The sequence below is a fragment of the Enhydra lutris genome, unplaced genomic scaffold (assembly GCF_002288905.1).
Source record: "Enhydra lutris kenyoni isolate GAN:26980312 unplaced genomic scaffold, ASM228890v2 scaffoldscaffold16, whole genome shotgun sequence".
Lineage (NCBI taxonomy): Eukaryota > Metazoa > Chordata > Mammalia > Carnivora > Mustelidae > Enhydra > Enhydra lutris.
The window spans coordinates 22,643,745-22,657,425 of NW_019154100.1; the positions used below are offsets into that span (position 1 = coordinate 22,643,745).

At 42.5% G+C, this 13,681-nt stretch overlaps 1 protein-coding gene across 1 annotated transcript in view; it reads left to right on the plus strand.

The window, feature by feature from the left end:
• Positions 1-13,681, plus strand: part of LOC111147239 (dynein axonemal heavy chain 11) — a 320,049-nt gene that overhangs the window by 286,739 nt on the left and 19,629 nt on the right. The window contains exons 71-75 of the mRNA XM_022503160.1: positions 1,015-1,208; positions 2,394-2,542; positions 3,400-3,527; positions 6,124-6,351; positions 11,403-11,594. Of these exons, the coding sequence (XP_022358868.1) occupies positions 1,015-1,208; positions 2,394-2,542; positions 3,400-3,527; positions 6,124-6,351; positions 11,403-11,594 (891 nt within the window). The remainder of the gene's footprint in view (positions 1-1,014; positions 1,209-2,393; positions 2,543-3,399; positions 3,528-6,123; positions 6,352-11,402; positions 11,595-13,681) is intronic.

A 13,681-nucleotide genomic window follows, 5' to 3' on the forward strand; every position in this document is an offset into this window, starting at 1 on the left:
GACCTACTTATGGGTGGAAAAGTTAATAAATATGTATATTCTGCAGGACCTTTGGTAAAAGTCAAGAAACATTTTTGTCAATTTACCTAAATCAGGCTTGTTTTCTTTTTTATAATACTTCTCCACTTTTTCCGAATTTGTGTGTTAATTATATAACAACACAGTAGTTTATTCTCATTTTAAAGTGTTGAAGCAGAACAGAATATTGTGGAGAAAAAAGTTATTCATCAACCTCAGGTGTCGATTCTTACCTCATTTTTCAGTCAGAAGATCCTACTGTTAAGTTTATTCCCTTAGACTTTGGAATCCTTAAAGAGGCTTGTATGATAACATACACATGGTATTTGCTTCATTCTTTTTCTAAGAAGGAAAATTTCTGTCTATTGAAAATAACCATTATCCCTTAGTTTTATAGTATGTTTAGATTTGTTTGTAGTAGAATTTTTAACTAGGTTATGTAGAATTATAAATTCAAGTCTATTTGTTGATCAGTCAGGGTCTCAGCAGAAAACAGATGGCTCATTCAAAGGGGTGATTAAAAAAAATTTTAACAGAGAGTGTATTTGCATCCTATGGGAAGAAGACTAAGGGAATCAGCCAGGAATGGGGATGGTAAATGGAAGAAAGGAGTAATTACTGAAACTGTGGAGAAATGAAGTAAGGGGAGGGAGCCAACCTATAGGAGCTGTGACCTTCTGTAGATGAACATAGTCACTGCCAGCCTATGTCACCACAGCTGAGGAAGAAATACCCCTGCAACCCTTTCCTGTAGCCCTCCAGTCTCTGGCCAGTGCCCCCTCTTGGCCAAACCCAACCCAGCCAGAGAACCAGGGAGTTTAGCTCCAATAATCCAGTAACCCTCATAGCTGGGGAGGAAAGGGTGTAGAGCACATCTGGCAAGAAAAGAAGACAGCCCAGCCCAACATGTTGACAGAGGATTCGGTACTTCATTGGTCCCTGTCTCAGACTCTAAACTATTTACCCCCCACCTTATGTCTTCCCCTTGTATGACAGGCAGTAGCCCTCCTGGAAGAATTTCGAGGCATAGACCGAGATGTGGAAGGATCGGCCAAACAGTGGAGGAAATGGGCTGAGTCCGAGTGCCCAGAGAAAGAGAAGTTGCCACAAGAATGGAAGAAGAAAAGTTTCATACAGAAGCTGATTATTTTGAGAGCAGTACGCCCCGACAGAATGACATACGCTCTCAGGTGGGGCCGTTAGCATTTTTGGAAATACAGTGACCTAGAAGAGACTTAGTCTTAGGGGCAAGGAGCTTCTGGGGGAGGCATTTGTGGTCCCTGTTGATGAGCCACGATGCTGCTGGAAAATCTGATACTTTCATCATTACTATTGATATTGAAATTCGCTGAACGCTAACTAGTGTGCTGGTCTGTCATCAGGCTGAGACCGCCCTTCCTGAAAACCTTGCTTCTGACACCAGGAGGGGAGACGGGGAACCACTGGAAATATTCTAGCTGGGGAGATGGGTGTCAGCAGAGTTCAGAGGCTAGGAGCATGCATTTTCCCAGGGCAATTTCCACTGTCTTTATTTAGCCGTAACATTTGGGCTCCGAAGATTTTACACATCAAACAAAAATGAATTCCTTTCATGGAGACACTGATAGTCCTATAACTTTACAACCAATGCAATTTAAAGCAGGAACCCCTGTCTGCATCTTGGTCCGTGTGTCGTTTTTCTTTGCCCTTTCGGCTCCTCAATGGTAATATGCTGCCTAATTCACACAAGTCGTGTTCTCATTTGAATTCACCAACCAAAGAGTTCTCAAGTTCCTTCTTTTTCTGCTCCTCGTTCAACAGCCATGACACACCTCCAGTCTTTTCATCTGCTCTGGCCAACTAATTTCCCCTTTGCAGATGCCTCTGCGTGCCCTACTTTACAAGTTAATTCTGCTTAGTAGTACTTACTTTCTGCTAAATCTGATACTGCGGGAAAATAATCCTGCTTAATTGAGCTTCCCTATATTAGAAACACCCCAAAAAGCATTTGTATATTCATGAGAAACCCAGCAGGCTGGAAAATTGCACTGTGGCAAATCTAATGAACTGTTAATAAGTAATGGGGGATCTGGCAGGAGATTTGGGGGGGATACAAAGCCATACACAGGCAGCTGGTGGGACTCAGTGGGGGGGGGTCTCAGTAGCCCCCAAAACGGAATATAGGCTTCTGATTTTCAGAGCTTCTGAAGCGGGGAGGGACTTCACTGACACTGATGCATAAATCTAGCTGGATTCGTATTGTTCTGCGAAAATATCCCATATAATGAATGTAGTTTGCTTCCTTCCTGTGCCTGTGATTTAAGCTGATCCAAGTTGTGGCACTTTTCAAGGTCATGAGCACTGATGCTGTCTTTTGCCTTATCCTTTTCTATTAGGAATTTCGTGGAGGAAAAGCTGGGTGCCAAGTATGTGGGGAGGACCAGAGTGGATTTAGTTAAAGCATTTGAAGATAGCAGCCCAGACACGCCCATCTTCTTCATCCTGTCTCCAGGGGTGGACGCCCTTAAAGACCTCGAGATCCTCGGTGAGGCGCCTGGAGCCTTGCCTTCCCGCCCTCCCTCTCACCCAGCGCGCGCCCGGCCTGCCTCTTGGTTCACAGCCAGTTACTTTCATTCTCTCTCTCTTTCCTTCTTTCTTTTTCATTTGTGGGAGATGGAGTATATGGAACACGTAAGGCTAATAACATTGTGGCCTGAAGAACTGTTCAAATGGAACATTCCTCTGTTTGGCATAATGCAAGTTTCTTTTGTACTGTTTTCCACCTTTTGACTATGTAAGGGCCAGAGGGCAATTTTCTCCATTCTAGTGTAATCTTGTGCCCCCTGTGACTAAATAGTGGTCATTAGAGCAAGCCTATTCGATTGTGCAAGGCACTCTCGCTTTGTGCCGTGGATTACTATTCCCCACAGCCCGCACCGAGAACACCAGGTTAATAGAGCGGTGACCTGACTGTGCTCGATTCAAGCATGGCCACAAGGTGAGAGGCTCCTGCATTTACCCAATGAGCCAATTTGTTCAAAAAATGATGTGATAGCTACCACACGTTGCTCCTTTTTTATGAAGGAAATGCTTTGCTACTCCAGCAAGAGTTAATAAAGCTCAATAACAATACTTGCCATCTATCAAAATGTCAAAAGCTTCATTACCATAAAACCAGAGCAACTGATTTCCACAGGCTCCGCTAATGCGCCCGAGGAGGCAGCCGTTGAGAAAGCTCAAAATGCTGCTTGCTGAAATGACAGGAGTTGGGATTGGATTCTTGAGGTGGGCGACCTAGAAGGTGGCAGCCGTAACCACAGGTGGACACGAGACAGAAAGTTCCAGACTCCTCTTACCTCTCCCGAGTCACTCTTCCTCTTATCCTGTTGTGCGCTCCCACAGGCAAACGACTGGGGTTTACAATCGACTCGGGAAAACTCCACAATGTGTCTTTAGGACAAGGTCAGGAGACGGTGGCAGAAAAGGCCCTGGAGAAAGCCTCCAAAGGAGGACACTGGGTCATCCTCCAAGTGAGTATGGCATTTTCTTGGACAACACTGGGAATGATCACGAGGGATGGACGGTGCAGAGTTGTCCAGGCCCATGGGAATGATCCGTCCTCCTGACAGACGGTGATTTGCAGGGTCCTTGGGGTTCTCTTAGTACTAGTGACCCCTCCAAAGGTGTTGAGGGACTCAGCTGACAAGGATAGCCATCATCTTTTGAGAGATTTTCAAGCCATCGTGCTTTGAAATTTAAGAATATTAGAGAAAACCCCCTCATTCTCCTGACTTAGAGATATCTGGAACATTCTAAGAGCGCTAAAAGTAAACAGGCTTGTATATAGATTGCCAAAGCCATTATCATAATATCTCACATTTGCAACTTGCTTTTTTTTTTTTTTAAGATTTCATTTATTTATTTGACAGAGAGCATGAGCAGGGGGAGCAGCAGGTGGAGGGAGATGGAGCCTGAGGCAGGACTTGACTGCAGTCCTGTGGCTATCTCAGTTTCCGGAGGTTTCTACTACCTCGTTGCCATATAAAAGAGAAGCAGGACTTTGAATAAAGGGGAGACCAGCATAATGGGAACTTGTTATTTTGTTTGCAATGTACGTTAAATTATATCCGTGTAGGCATATGATAAGTATGCTCATGCGAATGAGCTCTTAACCAGACCCTACAGTGGTCAGTTCCTGTGGTCAGATAAAGCCCTTCAAGGGATGTTCAACTAGCATTTTATCAGAAGCCCACACACCAGAGAAAACCTGTGCACAGGTAGCAGGATGGCATCTATCTTTGTCTCAGATGTACACCAGATGGCTTGTGAATTGACATACTGGATTTTAAAAATCTATTTTCCCGGGCAAAATGGGTCCAAGATACATGGATTTGCTACAAATGTTGCCCAGGCATTGCTGCCCCTGGGCAAGTGGGCATAAGAATCTAGCCAACGTCAAAGCCAAGACCCTCAAGAAGATCCTCAAAGATCAAGATCACCCAGGCTGGAGTCCAGAATGTGCCTGTGTCTGGGGATGGCTCACTTGGAGATTTTTCTGTTCCTTTACCCCAAAGTCACTGCCTATAGTATCCTTGTATTTGTTTCAAGTGAACTTCTCAAGGAAGGTGTTGTAGGCCATAAGAAAGAGGAGTCGCATTTGAGCTTGCAAAACAGATTTTATTGTTGTTGTGTTTCTGCTTGCTTGTGTGAGGTTCACAGTCAGGTGTGAGAAGTACTTCGGCTATAATCTAACAGTGAGCATGGAGGGCGGGAAACTCAGATCCCTTACTTACTGTAGAAGGTTGCTAGGGTTGCCAATCCAAAGTGTCCCAGATGGGGTGGCTTAATCAGCAGAAATGCAATTTCTTACAGTTCTGGAGGCCAAAAGTCTGAGATCAAGTTGTCAGTAGGCTTGGTTTCTTCTGAAAGGCTCTCTCCTTGGTGTGTCAATGGTTGCCTCCTCCCAGTGTCTTCACATGGTCTCCCCTCTGTGTGTGTGTGTGTCCTGATCACCTCTTCTTATAAGGATGCAAGCCATATTGGATTGAGACCCACTCTAATTGTTGTGTTTACTCTTAATTACCTTTTTAAAGACCTATTCCAAATACAGTCACTCAGGACTGAGGTACTGAGGGTTAAGACTTCCAACATTTGAGTTTGTGGGGACACAGTTCAGCCATGACACCTGCCAGTATATGTTCAGTATTAGCCGAAGGAAGAAAAAGACTCATAATGTGAACAACTAAATTGGCATTAGATCTTCTTACAACAGAACTGTTGCAAAGATAGATATCTGTATTACTATTCCAGTCCCTATTTGCCTTTATTCTTTGGGGTTTTTATAGCTTTTATAATATCAAATGTTTTTCTTTGCTGGAAATAACTACATATTCCTAGGTGTGATGTTGCAGTCACTACATTAAGGACATCACCAGAGGGAGGGAGCCTGTTCATGCTGTTCTCACAAGGCCAACTACCCACTCCATGGGTGAGAGGGTTGGAGGATTGTGAATCATAAAACTGAAAATCATGAAGTGATGGTGGTGACATTGGTTTCTCTCATGATTTTTGAAAGTTCTAGGATTTAAGGAAATTAACCTATCAGGGACCTGCAGAGCATCTGAACAAAGAGAGATTTCTTTTTTGGCTACCCCTTTACCCGTCTCATCCTTTGGAGATCATCTACTAATGAGTAGACACTGAGTAGAGGCAGTTGGTATCAGAAACAATGAAATGGGTGAGGTACATTTCTGGCTTTTAATTTTTATACTTGATTAAACTACCCAGGTAAGTCTTCATAACTGAGTTTGAACTGTAATGAAAAGTGTCGGAAACTCCACCTCCAAGGTGATGGGTGGGTGTTGGAAGTGGCTAGGTGTGTTGGAAGGAGATTGGGGTTTGCACCGCTAAGCTGTGGTGATTTGGAACCTGCCACGTGTTCACTGTGCAGTAGCGTTTTGGTGCTTAGTTTTGTTCCGTAACGTGATAATACAGGAAAATTGGTTCTCTGAGTTTTTCTGGTTCTCTGGTTTTCTACCCATTGATATATAGGAAAATGTTGTGATCCCATCATTTAAGCAACATACTTCAGTTTCACCAGAATTATAAGCCATACTGTGTTTTCAGAATGTCCATTTGGTAGCCAGGTGGCTAGGCACCTTGGAGAAACTCCTTGAAAGATTCAGCCAAGGAAGCCACAGAGATTACCGGGTTTTCATGAGTGCTGAACCTGCACCTACACCTCGTGAACACATCATCCCTCAAGGACTGCTGGAGAATTCTATTAAAATTACTAATGAACCCCCCACAGGAATGCTGGCCAATTTGCATGCTGCCCTCTACAACTTTGATCAGGTAAGAAAGCAGAAGCCTGGTCTGATGGCAGAGTCAGAGTTTTCTCACAAAACCAGGGGAGCCATTAGCTACACATGTGTCTCATGCAGAGGGATGAAGTGAAATCCCAGTGTGTAGTTCAATGTCTTGAAAGGATCCCCCTGTCGTTCCCTGTTCCAATGACTAGAAAATCATGTTTTGCCTTAAAACTAGAGCCACATGCTCAGTTGGTTAAGCATCCTACTCTTGGTTTCAGCTCAGGTCATGGTCTTAGGGTCATGAGATGGAGCCCCATGTCAGGCTCTGCACTGGGCGTGGGGCTGGCTTAAGCTTCTCTCTCTCCCCTTCCCTCACCTTCACTCAGGCTCGCACATGAGCTCTTTCTCTCTCAAATGATAAAATCTTAAAAAAAAAAAAATGCTGCAACCACATGTTTAAGGAGAATAAATTACATTCCTTTTCTGAAGAACCCACTTATTGAAGACAAACATGGTAGACCAGTATCTCTTCGCACGGGAAGAGAAGCCACTATTATTCTGCTTGCTGTTACTGAGGACGGCAGCAACAGTAAAGACATGGGAAGAGTTCCAGTATAAAATTCAGTGTGTCAGATCCGTTTTTTTTTTTTTTTTAAGATTTTATTTATTTATTTGACAGAGAGAAATCACAAGTAGGCAGAGAAGCAGGCAGAGAGAGAGGAGGAAGCAGGCTCCCTGCTGAGCAGAAAGCCCGATGTGGGGCTCGAACCCAGGACCTGGGATCATGACCTGAGCCGAAGGCAGCGGCTTAACCCACTGAGCCACCCAGGCGCCCGTCAGATCCGTTTTTGATGTTAGCAGACTTAAATCATCTTCTCCCTATATATCCATGTTGCCACCTTATTTACACTTTGATTTCCTTCCAAAATAAAACAAATGCCTAACACAAGCACAAATGCTCCTATGATTCTCCTTGGGCAAATTATTACAACTATCTGTATAGTAATCAAGTGTTTCAAACAAGTTTCCTTTGTTGTTTCTCTGAGTTGCCATTCCCTCTGATTTTTTACACATCCTTGGGAAATAGTATTTTGTTTGTTTCTGAGGAAGAGAGTGCAAGCAAGGGGTTTGGGGTAGGAGAGAGGGAGAGAATCTTAAGCAGGCTCCATGCCCGGCACAGATCCCCACACAGGGCTCCACCTCGCGTCCCTGAGATCATGAGCCCAGCCGAAATCCACAGTGGTATGCTTCACCAACTGAGACACCCAGGTACCCCGGGAAACAGTATTCTTATTAGGAGAAGTAGGATGAAACCTAAAGAGGAAATGCACATGGTTTGGTATAAATATTAAGACTCCTGTTAGAAATATTATCATTTCTCACTAGTATCTTCTGGACCAATACTCAAGTCAACATTATGAAGGAATTATAATAATTGGCCATCTAAGATTATAGTTTCAAAGAATACAGTTAATTGTCTAATTAATTAATTTATAGGCTATATAAACACTGTAGAGTGTAGAAAGAGGCACTCAGGAAACCTTGTTGAATGTATTATATAGTTGCAGTACTTTTTCTTTTAGGAACCATGGCAGACATGAATTTTTTTTTTTTTTTATTCCTTGGTTGATAATTTCTGACCACTTAGGACATTCTCAACCTCTTTCCCAAAGTAAATACAAAATAGGAATTTAATATATTTAAATAGGATTTATCCAGCCCCCATAGGACAATTATCTGTATTTGGGGAAAGTGAGCATGTCATGATCAAATATGCCTCAGCCCAATTGTCCATCAGTGTTTTTTCTTTTTTTGTTGTTGTTGGTTTTTGTTTTTGTTTTTGTTTTTTTTTCTGGTAAGTACCTCTCTGATCATCTGATAAAACCACGGACACTTTCCCCAGGGAAATGCCCATTGAAAAATATGTTGCATATCATGGAAGGGATGAACAGATGCCCCAAAGTTTATACATGAGTCCCTGCCCCCCCCACCCCGTTCCAGTTTATTTATGAAAGTATTCATTCTTTTGACTTACCTAGAAAGCCACTTAGACTAACTAAAGATGACAACTATTGGAAAGACTCTTAAGTACTTAAAGGGGCAGAAGGTCATTGGGGGTAGGGAGGGAAAAAATGAAACAAGATGGGATTGGGAGGGAGACAAACCATAAGAAACTCAATCTCAGGAAACAAACTGAGGGTTGCTGGGGGTGGGGGCAGGGATAGGGGGGCTGGGTTATGGACACTGGGGAGGGTATGTGCTATGGTGAGTGCTGTGAAAGGTGTAAACCTGATGATTCACAGACCTGTACCCCTGAAACAAATAATGCATTATGTGTTAATAGGAGAAAAAAAGAAAAGACTGATGAATCACAGACCTGTATCTCTGAAGCCAATGCAGTATATATTGATTAATTGAATTTAAATTTAAAAAATTTTTTAAAAACGAAAGAAGAAGGAAGGAAGGAGTCATAAGGGAATACTATTTAGGCTCCTTTCATATAAACATAATAACCACATTTTAAAAATAAGATACAGTTTTTGTGTGTGTGTGTGTGTGTTTTTTTTTTTTTTTTTTTGAGAGAGAGAGAGAACATCCCAGGGGAGGGAGGGGGGAGCAGAGGGAGAGAGAGGATCTCAAGCTGGCCCTATGCTCACTGTGGAGCCCAAGCACAGGGCCCAATTCCAAGACCCTGAGATCATGACCCCAGCCAAAATCAAAAGTTGAACGTTTAACCAACTGAGCCTCACAGGTGCCCCTAGATTTCTTTTTCTGTAAGATCTGCAGCAGAAACAAATAACTGGTAATTGCACACGTAAAACTGGCATCTGTGTGCATACGCCCTGCTATTATGCGAGTGTGGATGCCTGTCCTCTGGTCTCTGAGCTGTTTGTGTATTTCCTGATGGTAAATTGCTCATCTTTTGGTTTGTAAAAATACAACTGACCTGAAATGTAGAATGTTAGGTAGACTCATACTTTCTCCTAATTTGAAAAATTTGATTCATATTTTTTCATTTGGAATTCATATTTGGCATTTATATTATCAGGGCATAATGAAATGGCATTAAGTTGTAATTTTTTTGAGGAGGGGTGGTGGGGTGGAGGAGGGGCAGAAAGAGAGAGAGGGAGAAAGAATCTTAAATGGGTTCCCAGCTTACGCAGGCTCTCACACCCAGTACAGAGCCCAGTGGTGGGTCTAGATCTCACAACCCTGAGATCATGACCTGAGCTGAAATTAAGAGACACTTAACCAACTGAGCCACCAAGGTGCCCACATTGTAATTTTTTTTTTTTTTTAGCGCTGAGGATAAAACTAAATCTATTATATGAAATATTTATGGAATTAATGTACTTAGTTATTGTAGTATGTTGGTTTTCTGTGGACTATGTTATTCAGGAAGATGGTAGGTGACTTGGTAGATCATAATTCCCAAGTAAAAGTTTGATATTTTTATTTTGTCTCCTAGAAACGTCTTACATTTAAAACTAATACATTTTTTTATATTCTTCAAGATTAATTCCAATTAATATGTTTTTTTATTTTCTTCCTTCATGAGTTTGTCTTTCATTTCATGTTTGTAGAAATGTTACATTTAATGATTATGTATCTTCAAGCCCTATAAATTACCTAGAAATGGCCTAGTGCTTTAGAATGATCTAGTGATTTAGTTGGGTTGGCACTGCGGATGGCCTGGCCAGTTCTACAACTACATTTGTTAATAACGTTGGATTCTTATTAGAGTAAGTCATAAAGAAACTGAAAAGCTTCTTCTACTCCTAGAACAAGGGAACAAGTCTAGTCTTGGTTTGGTTTTAGACTTTTACTAGAAGTTGCCTGGGAGACCAGATCTGAACTCCCACATGAAAGGTGCTAAATGCACTTTGTAGATGGCCCAAGTTGTCAGATTCATTTTAAATGTAAACTGGCTATAATTGGCCATTTTAAAGAATAAGGGAAGAAAGTACAGCTTTGGACTTATCATCCTCTAGTGCCCAACATCAGTTGTAGTAGTCCTTGTTGGCCTCACAGAACTGCCGAATCTAAGAATAAAGTACTACCACCTTTAAGACAGAGATTGGATGGTGGTGGTTCACCTTTTAATTTTATGGCTGTGGGAGCCATAACCATACAACATGCTAGGATTTAATTTTCCCTCTGCGATTTCAAAAAAATGTTACAGATCTAGTCTACGGGGTGTGTTTTCCCGTCTTCCATATGCCATTCTCTCCACCCAGCAATGAATTCTACCCTAAGTTCATTGGAAGGAAACCATTTGTCAGGATGATTATATGAGCTCAGGGACACTACAGAATTAGAGTGCTCCCAACAAGATGACTTCTTGCACATATAACTGGCAGCTGTGTTTCATGAGCTCAGCCACACACCCAGGCTGGTAGGTGTATCCCCTAGAACTCACTGATGGCTTCCCTGGTTGTCTGGTCAACCTCATGTCTAGCCCACAGAGAAAGGAAAAGAGTGACTACCAGGGCAAGCAACTTTCTTTTAACTAAATGACATGAAAATTGTACACGTCACTTCTACTCACATTCTTTTGGCAAGAACTTGGTCATATGGCATATCTGGATTCAAGGGAAGATGGAAATGGTTTTTTGATGGGTGGCCACGTGCCCAGGTAACTGTATGACTGGGAAACCAGAGGAAATGAAGGGCTGGGGGTTAACTAGTATTCTGCTACGCTTATGATACAAAGGTGGGGTCCTTTGGTCAGCTAGATTTCTCAAGGAGAATTTTGCAGGGGAAAATGATCTCAAGCAGTATCATCACTGCTCAGATCTCAAGCAATACCATCACTGCTCAGAATGAATTGTGTCATTTTCTAGCGAACTTAGAAGCATTCGGTAAAATAACTGAAGCGAAGTGAAAACATTCCTCTGAAATTAACAGACTGGCAAGCGCCAAATGGTCAGTCTCCTATTATGCGCTGATAGAATAGACAGCCGGGCTTAGAATTGCATGGTACCCCTTGTCCTAGATCTCCCTCAAAGTTATCTACAAGGTCATTGAACTTGCAACCCCTTGCCCTTGGAAGGTTGTGCAGAAGGGTAATCAAATATTGTCCTTTCCTCCCAGGATACACTTGAGGCGTGCTCCAAGGAGCAGGAGTTTAAAAGCGTCCTCTTTTCTCTGTGCTACTTCCACGCTTGTGTGGCTGGGAGACTGAGGTTTGGCCCCCGGGGCTGGAGCCGCAGCTATCCCTTCAGTCCTGGAGACCTCACCATTTGCGCCAACGTCCTCTACAACTACTTAGAGGCAAACCCTCGTGTAAGTGCTATTGGTCAGATAACCTCTTCCAAAGAGTGTACTGAATCTGTCAGTCTTTGGCCACTATCAAATGGGCCATAATTTCTCTTTTGAAGCTATTATTGAAATAGCTGACACTGTATATGCATCTTCTGCCAAGTGTGAAAATACACCAGATCAAAGGTTTTCCAGCAGTGGAGGCTCGAACTTCATAAGATAGGTCAAACCAGTTCTACATCAGCAGCTTAGTGCCAAAAAAAAAAAAAAAAAAATGTCCTTCATTATGTTAACAAAAACAGTGGTTTACATGTGCATATATGCCAGATTCATTAGGCAGGTAATGAAGCATTTGCACAAATGTAATTACATACAGCAATTCTGACAGTTCATAACACTGCATTAATAATCACTACAATTAGTTCTTATGATGGAAGCAATTTACAGTGCGTCACATATATAAATAATGGTGCATTTCCTGCATATGTCATTATTATGTATTAAGGATGCCACCTTGTTGTGACTTTCTCAGTAATGTTCCCCTTGATTGGAAGTTAAAGGTAGATGAATGATTTTATTTCATGGCTAAAATGCGTTTTACAGATGGGCACGGGAATGCTTCATCAAGAACATTTGTGTAAACTCTTAAAAACCCCGTGATTGGATTGCAAAAAGGAAGAACCATTTGTAGGAATTTTCTGGCTTAGTCTTCATAAAGGAATCTTTTTCCCTTCCGTTAAATCTGTTAAAATTGAGATACATTTGTCCAACCAGCTGTTATGCCCTGGGCCACACTTTCTGTAAAGGGCCTTTAAAATGACTCATCTGTGTTTCTGTGGGTAGAGAGTTGCTGTGTGTTCTTTTGGTAACCATTGTTACAATTTTTGTTACCAAATAAGTCTTCTCAAGCTTCAAAGGTGAGGTGACTGCTGTCAGAATAGGTACGCTCAGTGTATAACATGGGTGTGTTCTCCCAAGGAACATATTTTGAATAAGTTGTATCTAAAATAAATGGCTTTAATACGGTATGTGATGATCAGCATTCCATATCTATCATGTTCTAAATTTTTTCCTTAATTTTTATTTATTTATTAGCGAGAGCATGAACAGGATGAGGGGCAGAGGGAGAAGCGCACTCCCCACTGAGCAGGGAGCCTGATGTGGGACTTGATCCCGGAGTCCCGAAGGCAGGTGCTTAACCAGCTGAGCCATCTGGGTGCCCGCAGAGCTATCACTTTTTAAATAGACAAAATTTGAGCATATTTAATCCTCATAATGGATAATATTTTGAGTTGCTCTTAACACATTTTGTGTAAAGTGTTGCAGGTAAAATTGACTATTACAATAGTTTTGGAGAAAGTGAAACAGATCATTTAATCCTCTTATACAAGTCCTTCATAACTGTCCCCTGACACTGAAACAAGGACTGTTGTCCATTTCAGCTGACTCCTGTACAGAGCCGAGGTAGAAATGATGGGGAGAAAGAGAGGAGCGGACTCCTGTTTGTCCCTGGCTCTCATATCCCAAGACCTGGCAGCCCTGCGGTGGCCCTAGTGACCCCCGTTGTGCTGCTGCCCCCACTGGCATCCCAGGAACAGCACAGCTTGCAGTTCTGAATGCTCTGTCCTCTCTCGGATGTCTACACCCAAGGCATTCACTGCACGTGGCCAAGCCAGTGACCAAGATTTGGGAGTAAGGTTATGTTCACAGAGTTTGGTGATACAAAATGCCCTTTTCAAGAAGGCACAAGGATCAGGATTTGGGGGAAGAGCGTCAGTTATTGAAAAGAATAGAGCCCTAGCTGATGAAAATCTTGAGGGAGGAGCATATCCACTGGTAGAACGTACAGCCCGTACTAACGGACCGCCCTCAGGGAAACGAAACGGAGAGGTCTCTGTCGCCCATCCACTTCACGAGGGTGACGTGGAAGGTTCCCCCGGGGGGGTTCCGGGAGCCTGCTTCAGTGTGCTCGCTTCCCCCGTATTCCTCACCCACCTCAGAGCAGCTTTAAAGAAAGACCTCTTTGAGGTTCATTTATTCAAATTCAAATAAACTTGTAACCAGTACATTTGGAATAGTTGAAGCAATTTTACTTGTTCTGTCACATCCTG